This window comes from Hemitrygon akajei, chromosome 8 (assembly GCF_048418815.1).
Source record: "Hemitrygon akajei chromosome 8, sHemAka1.3, whole genome shotgun sequence".
Classification (NCBI taxonomy): domain Eukaryota; kingdom Metazoa; phylum Chordata; class Chondrichthyes; order Myliobatiformes; family Dasyatidae; genus Hemitrygon; species Hemitrygon akajei.
The window spans coordinates 11,915,991-11,929,581 of NC_133131.1; the positions used below are offsets into that span (position 1 = coordinate 11,915,991).

The 13,591-nt window shown below is 39.1% G+C and overlaps 1 protein-coding gene across 1 annotated transcript in view; it reads right to left on the bottom strand.

The window, feature by feature from the left end:
- Positions 1 to 13,591, bottom strand: part of akap1b (A kinase (PRKA) anchor protein 1b) — a 55,388-nt gene that overhangs the window by 18,614 nt on the left and 23,183 nt on the right. The window contains exon 2 of the mRNA XM_073053252.1: positions 3,103 to 4,911. Coding sequence (XP_072909353.1) covers positions 3,103 to 4,903 — 1,801 coding nt within the window. The 5' untranslated portion in view covers positions 4,904 to 4,911. The remainder of the gene's footprint in view (positions 1 to 3,102; positions 4,912 to 13,591) is intronic.

A 13,591-nucleotide genomic window follows, 5' to 3' on the forward strand; every position in this document is an offset into this window, starting at 1 on the left:
AAATAGGCTACTGAAGTTAATGTTAGTAGATGCTTCAATCTTAAACGTTTCTCTAATTGAAACTGCACGAGTGGGAAAACAAGAGATCCTATTGAAAGTTTGGCAAGCTCTTAGTTATAACCTGGCCTGAATTAGGATAGGACTTTTAGATGTCCAAGCACCAATTTAAAAAAGGTTTGGTACAATTTCTATATATTCACTGATCAAACATCTGCTTGACTGCTGGTTCAGTGAGCAGAATTGCAATTCATTCACCTTTGGACAAAAATCAGGGGAGCAGTGGAAGAGATTTGTGAGAATGAAAAAGGACATTAACTGATGGACCGCATCCAGGACATGCATCAGAAGCTTTGCGTTCAAGCCCTCAGCATTGTGAAGACTTCGCCGATCCATTTCACAATCTTTGACCTCTTACCATCAGGTAGAAGGCACCCCAGAATACAAAAAAGGACCCCCCCCCCCCCAGCAGGGCTAGGGAACAGCTTCTTCCCCCAGGCTGAGAGATTTATGAACACTGCTACCGCTCAGCACACATTTATGACAGTATTATTTATTAATATTATGTATATTTAGCTATATGTTGTGTATGCACTTTGTCAACTTATACATCTACAGAATACTTTTTCCTATAATACTGCATTATTTTAGGTGCAGCACGTGACAAACAGACTTTTTGTTGCACCTTTTGGACCCTGCGGCTGTATACACATGTACAGTTGAATGACAAAATTAAACTTGCAAGTCTCCTTTTCCTTGGTTAGAGGATTAAAAAGTGCATCCAACAGCACTACTGCTTCCATGGCAGCATTAACAGAGCATCAATTGATAGAACCTCGAGTAAGAATGGAGCAGTCACAATAACAGTGTTACACTATAGGCCTCCAAATCACTAGGAGCTAGCAAGACATACAGATTATGGAAAGATGTGGAAAGAGGGCTATTTTATTCAGTGAAATTAACTTCCCTTATGTAGACAACTTCTTAGTGTAAACAGAATTTGGTAGGCGTATCCAGGGTTTCTTGAAAACATGTAATCAGTCCAAGTAGAGACCTGACCACACAGGAGCTTATTGGGGAAACGAGGCTGGCCAGGTGAATGAAGCTTCAACAGCAATCACAATCCTGCAAGTTTTCACAGTTACGGAGAATACTGATCCTGAGGTGGAAGTGCTGAATTGGGGGAAGGCTAATCACACTAAAAGTTGACTGAGGACAACAAAATGCTGGAAGAACTCAGGTCAGGCAGCATCTACGTCGAAGGGGGAGTGCAAAATAAACATTCAATGTTTCGGGCTGAAAGTTTTGGGAGCAGCAGATTGAGTGTACATCCACATCTGACATGAGGGAGTGTTTTTTTTTAAATATAAAAAAAGCCAGTTAAGTGGAATTCAGAAACAGTATGTTCAGTGAAAGGTTGGGAACCCTGAGAGGGGATATTATAAGTTTGATCAAAAAGTTAAAGGTAGTATGAAGTTTAGGAGGCTGAAATCAGACAAATAAAAAGCAGAAAGAACTTAAAATTAGGAGGGTCAAGAGGGACCATGAAATATCCTTAAGTATGTTCTAGGTGAATCCCAATGCATTCTATAGGAGCAAGAGGACATCTAGGGAAAGGGCAAGCCCTGTTACGGACAAAATGAGGTAATTGACTTCAAAAATGCATCACGAGGAATAAGTTAACAGTAAATGGCAGGATCCTGTGAGAAATGATGTACAAAAGAATCTTGGGGTACAAGTCCATAGCTCTCAATGGTGGCAGCACGAGTGGCTAGGATGGCACATGGTGTGTTTGGCACTTTTGCTTCATTGACTATAGAGTACAAGAGGTAAAGGTCATATTGCAATGGTGCAAAAGCACAGTTGGTCCATGTTTGTAGCATTGTGCAAATCATTATGGTTTCACTGCACTAGTAAGAATACGATGCCTTCTTGCAGAAGAGGGTCACCAGGATGATGCCAGGATGGAGTGTATTAGTTATCATGAAAGATTGGACTTGGATTGTTTACTTCTGGAGGCCGAGGGGGTGACCTGACAGAAGTGCATTAAATGAAACAAATAGGGCAGATGGTCTCCCCCGCCCCAGTGTAGAAATGGCAAGCACTAAAGGGCATGAGGTGAGAGGCGAAGTTTAAAAGATGAGCAAAGCAAATTCTTTTTAAACACACTTAGCAGTAGATGCCTGGGATGTGCTGCCAAGGAAGGTGTTAGCAGTTATGATAGCAACATTTAAGAGTATCTTAAGACATGAACAGACAGGGAAGAGGGCAACAGACTATGTTCAGGTTGATGGAATTCATTTAATTGCTATCATGGCCAGCATAGATAAAGTGAGCTGAAGTCTTTTCCTGATCTACCCAGGCTGTTTGCCTAAAATCAACATACAGTAAAAATACTGAGTAAAAAGGCTATTTTAACAGAGTTATTACTAATGCTCCTGGGAGGCAAAGGAGAGTGAATACAACTGATTCAAATCATAGAAGTTTGTGTTCATATATTGCAGTTTGACAAGGTTGCAATTAAGAGCAATGCATTTGCCTGATTTATTAAAACGTTTGAGGACAACCGAAGGCTTGAACAGTTCTGGGAACAATTCCATAGGGTTTTCCTCACCTCATGGTTAATTTTGAAAACTAAGTTGATCTCCCAACCAGGAACAGAGTTTAAATCTGACACTTTTTAGAATAGCTTTTAAAAATTTCATTACCACATATGGTGGTAAAGGGCAAATCATTGGGGTTAAAGTGGAGGCTGATGGGGCAAGGAAGGGTTATGGGGAGAAGGCAGGATAATGGAGTTGAGGGATAGTAAATCACCCATGATGGAATGGCAATGGACCAAATTTACTAATTCTACTCCTATATAATATGGGCTTATGGTCAATTTTTTACTGAAAGGTTGTTTTGCTGTTGACTCACAATCCTACCAGCACTTCCTTGATTTTAACTCTTCCCAGATTTATGCATACACTTCCACAAAGATAGAGTACACTACTAGAATGAAGAATATTCTAATTGGGACAATTGACCAAAAGAGATCGTGATGCACCAGAAGCACCTTATAGACTCATTTACATTACTGCTAAGGTAAGTTTATTATTTTACCTCCAGAATGATCATACTCCATTTCAAGCTGAAAGTGGGAAGCCCCATCAGCAGCTTCCTCTTGACCTCCATTGGCATGTGAGAGTTTAGTGTCATCCTGTAGTGTAGATTTATGTCCATGTTTCGGATCCTGCCCCAAGGAATCTTCTCCAGCTACAGAGTTATGTAGTGTGTCTGTATTTTCTAGTGTGCTTTCTACTAGACTCAGTGGCAGATCTCCTCCAGATACATCTTCTGAGTAGCAAACACTGCATCCAGAATCCTCTGTGACAATGTTCAATTCCTCTGAAGACTTGTCATTAACTGTACTGGGCTGCAACTCCTCTGTGCACACCTGACTTGTGCTCCCAGGTGCAACTTTAGCACAATCCTTTGAAACACTTTCTTTCACATTAGTTTCACTTGATAACATCTTTGGCCCTCCAAGCTTCTCCTTGCAAGTCAGTTCACTTTGAACGTTGGTTGCCTGGCAATTACTCAACGAGCCTTTATGGTTTTCTTGGTTGCAAGGACCCACATTGTCTTGGGATAGACATTCTCCATCAACTCCATCTTCTGAGAGACAGACACCGAAACCAGAATCTTCTGCTACTGGATTAGCTTCTTCCAAAGAGTTGCCGTGTACTTTGGAGGTGGTTAACTCTCTGGAATGGCCTTGCTCTTCATCTTTACAGATCTCTTCAGTCAAGTCTTTAGCTGCCCTCTCCTTTGGAATCATGCTCTTTGGTGTTACTTCTGTCTTATAGTTCTCTTCAGTGACCTCCCTTAACTCAGCACATACTTCACGTGCATCTCTAGCCACAGGCAATACCGTGGAATTTGTCAGCTTGTTATTTTCCACTCCAGTTGTGCACTCTCCCTCTGCACAAGGACCCAGCCGTGAAGAAAACAATTCCTCTTTGGCAGCCATTATTACCTCTGAGATCAAATCTGCAGCAGCCTCTTCAATCTTATCCAGATTAACTCGTTTGTCAATTGGTTCAGTGGACACACTGTCATCAGTGAAGCAAGCTTCTTTACTGAATTGGCTTCCCTGCTCAGATTCTTGGCAAAGACCAGCTTGAATTAAATAGGGACTAATACCAACACTATTGAGTGCTGTTTTGAAACATGCTGGCTCTGTTGTATTTCCTGAATTTTCACCTTCTGGTTCAGGCCTTTCCATGGAATGGTGATCAGACACCAGATGTTCACATTCTGTTGGAGCTGCTGTAGTGAGTTTTGGTAAAGTTTTGTCAATTTTTCCTTTGGCTTCTAGGTTATCAGAAGACTTTGCAATAGAGAATGGAGAACTCGTAACATTGTAGACTGAAGATTGTCGCGTTTCCAAAGAACCAATAGTGGTTTTATCCATCATTTGATGGAGGTAACCATCCTTCTCAAGCTTGGGTGATACCTGAATGGGGCCTTGCACATTGGGCATGAAGAGAGCTTCTTGGGTTTGAGATGAGTCCAGAACTAACTTCTGAGCATTCTTTTCTGCACTGACATCCCGGAACAAATTTGCAGCAATATCTGGTTTTCCTAGTGTTTCAGCCTGTACAGTTGGCACTACTTGCAACTTGGCTGTACTTTCCTTCTGGTTATATTTCTTGGCAGCAGTGACCGTTTCATTCGTGCCTTCCTCTACAGTAGCATGATTCTCTTCCCCAATCTTTTTGTTCTTCTCTGGCACAGCAGGAAGCTGTTTATTGCAGCTACTTGCACGGCTTTTCTTCCGGGTGATGTACCACCACCAGCCAAAGAGGGCCAACACGCCAGGGAGGGCGTACGGAAAAACATTACGAAATCTTAGAACCATCGCGGGACCTGAAAAACAAAATGATCTTTGTAAATGGTCAGTTGCTCAGAAGGAAATCTTTGATCTCTATTATACATCTTGAAAATACAGTATTAAAATCTGGAACTATTACTGTGCAGTGCAAGCCAATCTGACATGTTGAGGTCTGTGGTGCTGAAGAATTTGTTGGACCATTAGTCTCTGAATACCCCACTCATTTCACTACATTGTGCCGTGAAAGTATATTTTCCAGTGAACCTGCAAGTTTGAAGGGAGCACAGGAAATGAGGGCTGGTCATTTTAAATATAATGTGGGAACTATGGCCCAAATAAGCCAAAAAGCAATGAGGAAGAAGGAGCAAGTGAATTGATTTCCAAGTGATTTCTAATAGTGTTGGTTTGGCATCTGGACACAAGTGCAAATGTTGATATCCAGAGAAACAATGTGGTTCCCAACCATTTTTATGTCACAGACCAGGCTGGGAACCCTTGTGCTAGAGAAAAGTTGAGAAGCATGTGTGTGGGGGAAGAACAATAGCTGGTATAACATGAGTGAGAGTGGAAAGCCAGATTAAAGCAGTAGAGGGGCTGTGGTAAAGATTTCCAAATAGTTAGATCGGGGATTATGATAGTTTTACTATACTTAAAACTCAAATAAGCCCTAGGAGAGAATGGAGAAGCTAACCAAAATATGATCAGTTATCTCTTTGGTCATATTCAACCTATTGATTGGGATATGGGGAAGAATTCCTAAAATTCTCATAGTAGTTGCATTGTTCAGTTATTCAAAAATTCACTGCAATGCAAAAATCATTGCTTATAAGATTCAAGGGACATAATACAAATAATTATGCATATTCAGCTAAACTACTTTATTAGGCAGCTGCTGAAGTTTCCTGAATTTTAACAGATCTTGGTGGGCAAGATCTTACCCACGAAGATTAGTTAAAATTCAGAAAACTTCAGCAGTTGCCTAATAAAGTAATTTGCCACTAAACAATGCAGTGCAAGGATTCAATGCCAAATGGCCCCATGCCTAGTGAACAAGAGCTGACAAAGGTGTTATGAAGTAACTAAGCATAGTAATATGCAACAGCTTGAAATGTTTACATAGTATTTCATAACTGAACATACAAGTCGCACGGTGATATTCTATGTACTCCAAATCAACTTCAATTCCTGTTATGCTCTCAACCTATAACACTGCTTTAAAGTGTATTTACACATATAGTTGAAGGTTCAAGGTTTCCTTCACCCAAATACAATAATTGCTTGCAAAAACTATAGAAAAATAGCACACATGCAGCCTGTTACAATTAGCCAAACTTTGCTGTACAAATAACAGCCGAGATTTGGCTTGCTCAGAGGTAATAGCTCAAATTTCAAGCCCCAATCAAGGATCACCTCTGGAGTTTACCCCATCCACAGATAAATAGGAAAGTTATAGATTTAATACAAAGATACCCCAATACATTAAACCAAAAAATGCTGCTTTGAGTAAAAATAGTGAAAAACCTGAGTTTTACAGCTTATACAAACCTATTTTCATTAACATTGAAAGTTGTGTCCAAAATAGTGCCAGTTTTACTAAGTACACAAACTATTCACATTCACGCTGTGAAACATAGAACAGTGCACAAATGGCAGACAATTCTGTATGAATATCATAGACTTTGAAAAGGCAGTAACAGGGATAGCCCCTGGCAAATTGTCAAATCATATGGGATCCATTCCAAAATTATCCCACTTATCCAGAGTATCTATGCTAATTTCACCAGCACAGTCTGAAACTGCAATTTGAACTGAAGACAAATACTATTTAACTTGGTGGCTGACAGATAGAGGCATTATTGGCTACTTTAGAAGACCTTGACTTTGAAGATGACCTCGCATTACTATCACACATACCAGCAGAAGCAAAAGACAACTCAGTACCTGTGTACTTCTGGTGGACAGGCTGGACTCAGTCAGCCAGAGAAAGACCGAGACCAGGACCCACAATGTAGAGTGTCCTTCTGTCATCGAGGAACATGGCTTTGATTTATCCAGCACAGGCAGATTCACTTACCTGGGCAGCATCATTCAGCAGTATAGGACGAATCCAGTGCAGATTCAAAGCTAAGATCATCTTCAAACATATGGGGACCAACCAAGTACAGCATCCACACCAAGATGAAGGCATACCAGAGCTGTGTTCTGTCCACCCTCTTGCATGGGTCAGAATGCTGGTGTACGACAGAGCAACCTTGCCAAGCTGCCATTCCACACCATGAACCTCCAGAAGACCCTACATATTTTCTAGCCAAAAATAATCTCCAACAATGCTCTATTCTCTTCAGTGTCATCAAGAAGACATGGCGACAATCACCATGAGGAAATGCTAAATGTGGATTGGCACATCATGAGAAGAGAGGCAAACTCCATCAAGACATCATTGAAGGGTGGAGGAAACATGGGATACCAAAGACAACTTGGCACCATACTGTAGGGACAGAACCACACTTGGGACACAATAGAGAAGATGGCCAAGGACAGACAGATGGAGTACCTCCATTGCTGCCTTAAACACTGATGGCATTAACAGGCAGTAACCTACTAACAAACTATCCACAGATAATTGCAACCACATTAAATAAAATGGGAAAAATGAACTAATTGTCCAGAGTAGCTGGAGGTCAACAGATAAACTTATCCCCTGTTTTGAATGGATAGACTGTGTCAATATATTTCTAAGACCAACAGCTCGTCAACTAAAATATTCAGATGCATTCAAAGCAGAAAAGGCCAGTTGCCAGGTTTCATCAAGCCACAAACAGGATGAGTGGAAAAGTAGGAAATTTCCTTCCGAATGCCAGTTTACTCTATCAGCCATGGTTCAATGGATTGTATGGTTGTCCATTCACGAGACTGTGGGCTTACTCCACAATTTAGCCTCACATTTCACAGGAGCACCAGGAACTGCACTGCTGGATTACCAAATTTCAAGTACTTGTTACATCCAGGCTCTATTTACCATCAGACAGATGACAACGATAAATTAAAGGAATTAAGGCAGTCTTTCCTAGCATACTGACTAATACTGCCATAGACTAAACTATATAGTCATCACATTTGAGCCTGGGGAAACTTATGTATAAATTTGCAGTTGTACTTTTAACAGTGGCTGTTAAGCACCAAGCTCAAAAAAGGGCAAAACAGTAGCTAGTGGTTAGCGCAACACTATTTCAGCTGAGGGAGGCAGAGCTGAGAGTTCAATTCCAGTGGTGTCTGTAAGGAGTTTGTACGCTCTCCATGGCCCCACGAGTTTCCTCCGGGTGGTTCCACTTCTTCCCACAATCCAAAGACTTGCTGATTGGTGTGTTAATTAGTCATTGTAAATTGTCCTGTGATAGGCTAGTGTTAAATAGGTGGGTTGCTGGGTGGCACTGCTTATTGGCCTGATAGATCCCGTTCTGCACTGTATCACTAGATTAACTAAATAAGGCTATAATTAGCATTAGATGGAAGTCTCTTCCATCTCTAAGTGACTGACTGAAACTGAGAAGACTGTTTAGCTGCTAGAGATACTAATTTTGCTCAACTGGCAAACTGCAGGGGGACGTCACGTGATGACATAGATCGAGACGTGGAAATCCAGCTCTCCCGTAAAAAAACAGTAAAATAATGTTTAAGTGAAGAAAAGTTAGTAAATACTTTTTAAAAAAATACTTATAAACTACTCAGGATTGTCTTAAGATATGTCTCCTAAACAGAAGCAGAAGAAAACTACTGCTTTGAAGACAACACAAGTTGGAAAAGAATCAAGGCCGGCTGCCATGAAAGTGCATTTTACCTCCGGCGATACAGAACAGGAAACTGCTGCAACATCAACCAATTCCAAAAAAAAGAGCAACAGGAATTGCGCATACAAGAAGGAAGGGGCATGCGCAAACACGAGCAACCCAAACTACAATTCCCAGCTATGATCGGAACTGAAAGTGACAGTGAATATGAGGTGGAATCAGATTCTCTGGATAAATCAGACGAAGATGAAGAGACAAACAAAGAAGAGCAACAGGAAGAGGTTGGAGGTGATATTGGAGAAAAAAATCTTTGGTGCAAATAATGTATGAATTAAAAGCATTAAAAGTAATAAAAAGATATTAAAAATATGATTATGTTTGATAAAATGATGAAAAAACAGGACAAAATGGACAAGAAAATTAAAAACTTGGAAGAAATAACGGGAGACACCATTGATAGAGTGAATAAAATGAAAGATAATATTTTTGCCTGGACATCAGAAAGAAAATGGTTGTTGGAAAAAGTGGATGTACTTGAAAATTTTAGCAGACGAAATAACATTAAGATTGTTGGACTTAAAGAAGGTATAGAGGGAGAGGATCCAATAAATTTTTTTCAAAAATGGATTCCGGAAATGGAAGAAGGAACCCAGTTAATTGAAATTGAAAGAGCTCACAGAGCCTTAAGATCAAGACCTCAAGTTGATCAAAACCCACAATCAATCTTGATAAAATGCATAAGATATCAAGATAAAGAAAAGATCCTGAAGGCGGCTGCCCAACGTGCCAGAAAGAGAAACGAGCCATTGATGATAGAAGGGAAAACAGTTCTTTTCTATCCTGATAAAAGTTATGACTTTTTGAAGAGAAAGAAGGAATTTAACCCAGCGAAAAAGGTTTTATGGATAAAGGGTTATAAATTTATATTGCGTCACCCGGCAACCCTGATCATTTTTTTGGATGACGGAAAAAGATCTTTTACTGATTATCGGGATGCAGAAGAATTTGCATAAGAACTCCCAAATATTCGCTAACCACAGCCAAAGATTTAAAAGTGAAATGGATTAAAGATGAAGACAGGGACAGTGAATGAAGCTGATGGATGTTTAAGGACAGAAGAATATTTAAATATATTCTTAATTATATGATACAAGGGAGAAAGGTAAAAATTTGAGAAATATTAATCGAGAGTAGTGATATTATTTTTTCCTCTCTTATATATACTTTATGTTACGGGGGAGCTGGGGGAACTTCGGATCGATTGCTACAGGATTCACGTGTGTAATCATGGCAATTGCCATGACCCGTACAACGGAGGGGGGTAATGTTGTGTTTTTTTTAATTCACAACATTAGTAGGGGGTATTTTGTTATTTTTTTCTTTATAATCTATTTTTCTTTAATCTTTCTTTCTTTGCCTGGACAATCAGGGGGGAAAGACACATAGCAACACGGAGAATTTTAAAAAGATCCCCCAAGATACTACGAAAGTTGAAAAGTTAGGTATTACTATAGACTGGAGTAACCCTGTTAAAAAATGACTAATTTACTGAATTTTTAAAGTTTTAATGTTAATGGGCTTAATGGACTGGTGAAAAGAAAAAGAATTTTAACATACATTTTTTAAAAAACTTTTTTTATTGCTTTTAAATAGTTACAGAATAAGTGTATGAAAAAAAAGTGTTACCCAGCCCCCCTCCCCTTAACCCCTCCCCCCTAACATCCCTATTAAAAAAATTAAGAAAAAAAAAGGGAATGCCTGGATGTTGGGAGATCCCCACATGCCCCACGGAGTTCTCATTTTTTTAAAAAATATGTTAAAATTCTTTTTCTTTTTACTGGCCCATTAACATTAAAACTTAAAAAATTTAGTAGATTAGTCATTTTTTAAATTATATTACTCCAATCTATAATAATACCTAATCTTTCCACTTACGTGGTATCCTGGGAAATCTTTATAAAAATCTCCATGTTGCTATGTGTGTCCCCACCAATCATCCAGGCAAAAAAATAGAAAAAAATTAAAATATAAAGAAAAAAAAACAAAATACCCCCCTACTAATGTTGTGGAAAAAAAAAACACAACATTACCCCCCTCCGTTGTACGGGTCATGGCAACCGCCATGATTACACACGTGAATCCCGCAGTAACTCGATCCACAGCCTCCCAGCCCCATGCGACATAAAAAAGTACCATAGATTTCGCACTACAGAGCGCACCTGATTAAAAGCCGCTGGCTCTAATTTTAGAAATAAAATCAATTTTGTACTTGTACAAGCCGCACCGGATTTTCGGCCGCAGGTGTCCCACGTTGTAATATGAGATATTTACACAGAAAGATATTACACGTGAGGATTTTTTAACTTTTAATTAAATCCATATGGTAACATAAACAAATAACATATTGCAAATGCTTTTTTTCGAACCGTGCCTGTAACGCGGCTACTTTTAAATATACGTTGTGTATACTTTTTTACTGAACAACATTCCAATATCTCCTAACGACTGGTAAAAAATATATATACTGCAGCCTACCAGGAAAAGTTATTGATCGCCTTTAACTTAAAAGCAGCGTTTTGGCTCCGCCGCTCCGCCGCTCGCCCCCTGCCTTCCCGTTTATCGCAAACCGGTATTTCCCACAAGACGCGGCGAAACCGGGTGTGACGTCATAGCAACCCGGGATGTAGTACAGAAAACAAATATAGTTAAAACACTTCTAACTTTAACTAACAAATGAATTACTAAGCGAAAATATTATAAACTAAATAACTGCCATAAAGGCAGCACAATGCTTTTCTTCGAGTGTTTTCCATGTTGATGAGGGTGAGTACAAATGACTGATTTACAATAATTTAATTGTGAAAGTGCGCTTGATTTATCGTACAATTTCATTGGACCTCTGAACTACTCATCAATTTTATTGGTCTACTGTTACGAGGCAAAATGTTTTTGGCGGCATGAAAAAAAATCATGCATTAGCTGCACTGTAGTAAAGGCCGCAGTGTTCAAAGCTGTTCAAAATGTGGGAAAAAAGTAGCGGCTTATAATCCGACATCTACAGTATATGTATAAGAAGAGAAAAAAAATACTGTTCTCATTTAGTATTTCTAAAATTTTGCTTCTCTTCTATAATATCCATAAATGTCCCATCACTTCTGTTCCTTGGGTCTATCTTCATCTTTAATCCATTACGTTTGGAAGCCTCTATGTGTAATTAGCAAATAGATGGAAGTTCTTGTACAAACTCCTCCGCTTTTCGATAATCGGAAAAAAAAAATTTTCCCTCCTCCAAAAAAATTATCAGTGTTGCTGGATGACGCATTGTAAATTTATAACCCTTTTCCCATAAGGCTTTTTTCACTGGGTTAAATTCCTTCTTTCTCTTCAACAGGTTGTAACTTATATCCGGATAAAAAAGAACTGGTTTCCCTGCTATCATCAATGGCCCGTTTCTATTTTTGGCACTTTGGGCAGCGGCCTTCAGGATCTTTTCTTTGTCTTGGTATTGTAAGCATTTTATCAAAATTGATCGTGGGTTTTGATCAGCTCGAGGTCTTGACCTTAAAGATCTATGCGCCCTTTCAATCTCAATTGGAGTTTCTCTTTCCATTTTCAATTTTTCAGGGATCCATTTTTGAAAAAAATTTATTGGATCTTCTCCTTCTATATCTTCTTTAAGTCGAACAATTTTAATATTATTTCGTCTACTGAGATTTTCAAGCTTATCAATTTTTTCCATAAATTGTTTTCTTTCTGATGTCCAAGCAGTATTTTCCTTTTCCATTTTGTCCATTCTTTCAACCATATCTTCCGTTGTAGTTTCCAAGTCCGTAATTCTTTTTTCCATTTTTTCCTGTCTCTTTGCCATTTTATCAAGCATAGTCTCCATATTGGTCATTTTTTTCGAGTATTTTTTGATTATTTTTAATTACTTTTAATGTGTTTAATTTACACATTATTTGCCTCAAAGTCTTTTCTATATTTCTAGGACTTTTGCCTCCTTCTTCAGCTGATCCTTCCGAGAGATTTGACTCTCCCTCCGATTCGCTATCACTTTCAGTTGCAGTGGTAGCTGGGTTTTGTAGTTCTTGTTGCTCCCGTTTGCGCATGCTCCATCCTTCGTGTTTGCGCAGCTCACGGTGGTCTTTTCCTGTGGCCAATGTTGCCACAGTCTCCTGTTCCGTATCGCCGGTGATATAATGTACCTGAGACCGCGGTTCCTCGGTAGACGTGGGCCTTGTTCTTGTTCCAACTTGCGTAGTCTTCCCGGTATTAGTTTTCTTCATCTTCCTTCTTTGAGGCATAGCTTGACACAGTCCGGAGTCGTTTATAAGTAACTTTTAGAAAGTATTGACTAACTTTTCTTCATTTAAACATTAATTTATTAACTTTTTACGGGAGAGCTGGGTCCCTGCGTCTCGATCCTACGTCATCACGTGATGTCCCCCCAATTTTAACATACATTAAAATGAAAATAGATATAGCTTAGCTGCATTCCATTTGAAAAAAATACTTATAATTTAAGAGATAAATATGAAATATTTCTGAAAATTTGGCACCCTTATTTACAAAAGATAGGATTAAATATATAGGTGCTCCGAAGATAAAATTATTGGTTATTTGGGGAAAGAAATAAATATATATACTAAAGCTATTATGAACTCCATGGAGCATGTGGGGATCTTCCGATATCCAGGCATTCTTTTTTCCTCTTTCTACAGGGATATGTTAGGGGGGACCCGAAACGTCGACAGTGCTTCTCCCTATAGATGCTGCCTGGCCTGCTGTGTTCCACCAGCATTTTGTGTGTGTTGTTTGAGCAAATATTAAGGGTTCATTTGATCTTTGTTCTGCTTGTCAGTTCAACTCAACTTAGTGCATATTATATACAATACATGTCACTAGATACAGTATATATTTAAATAGT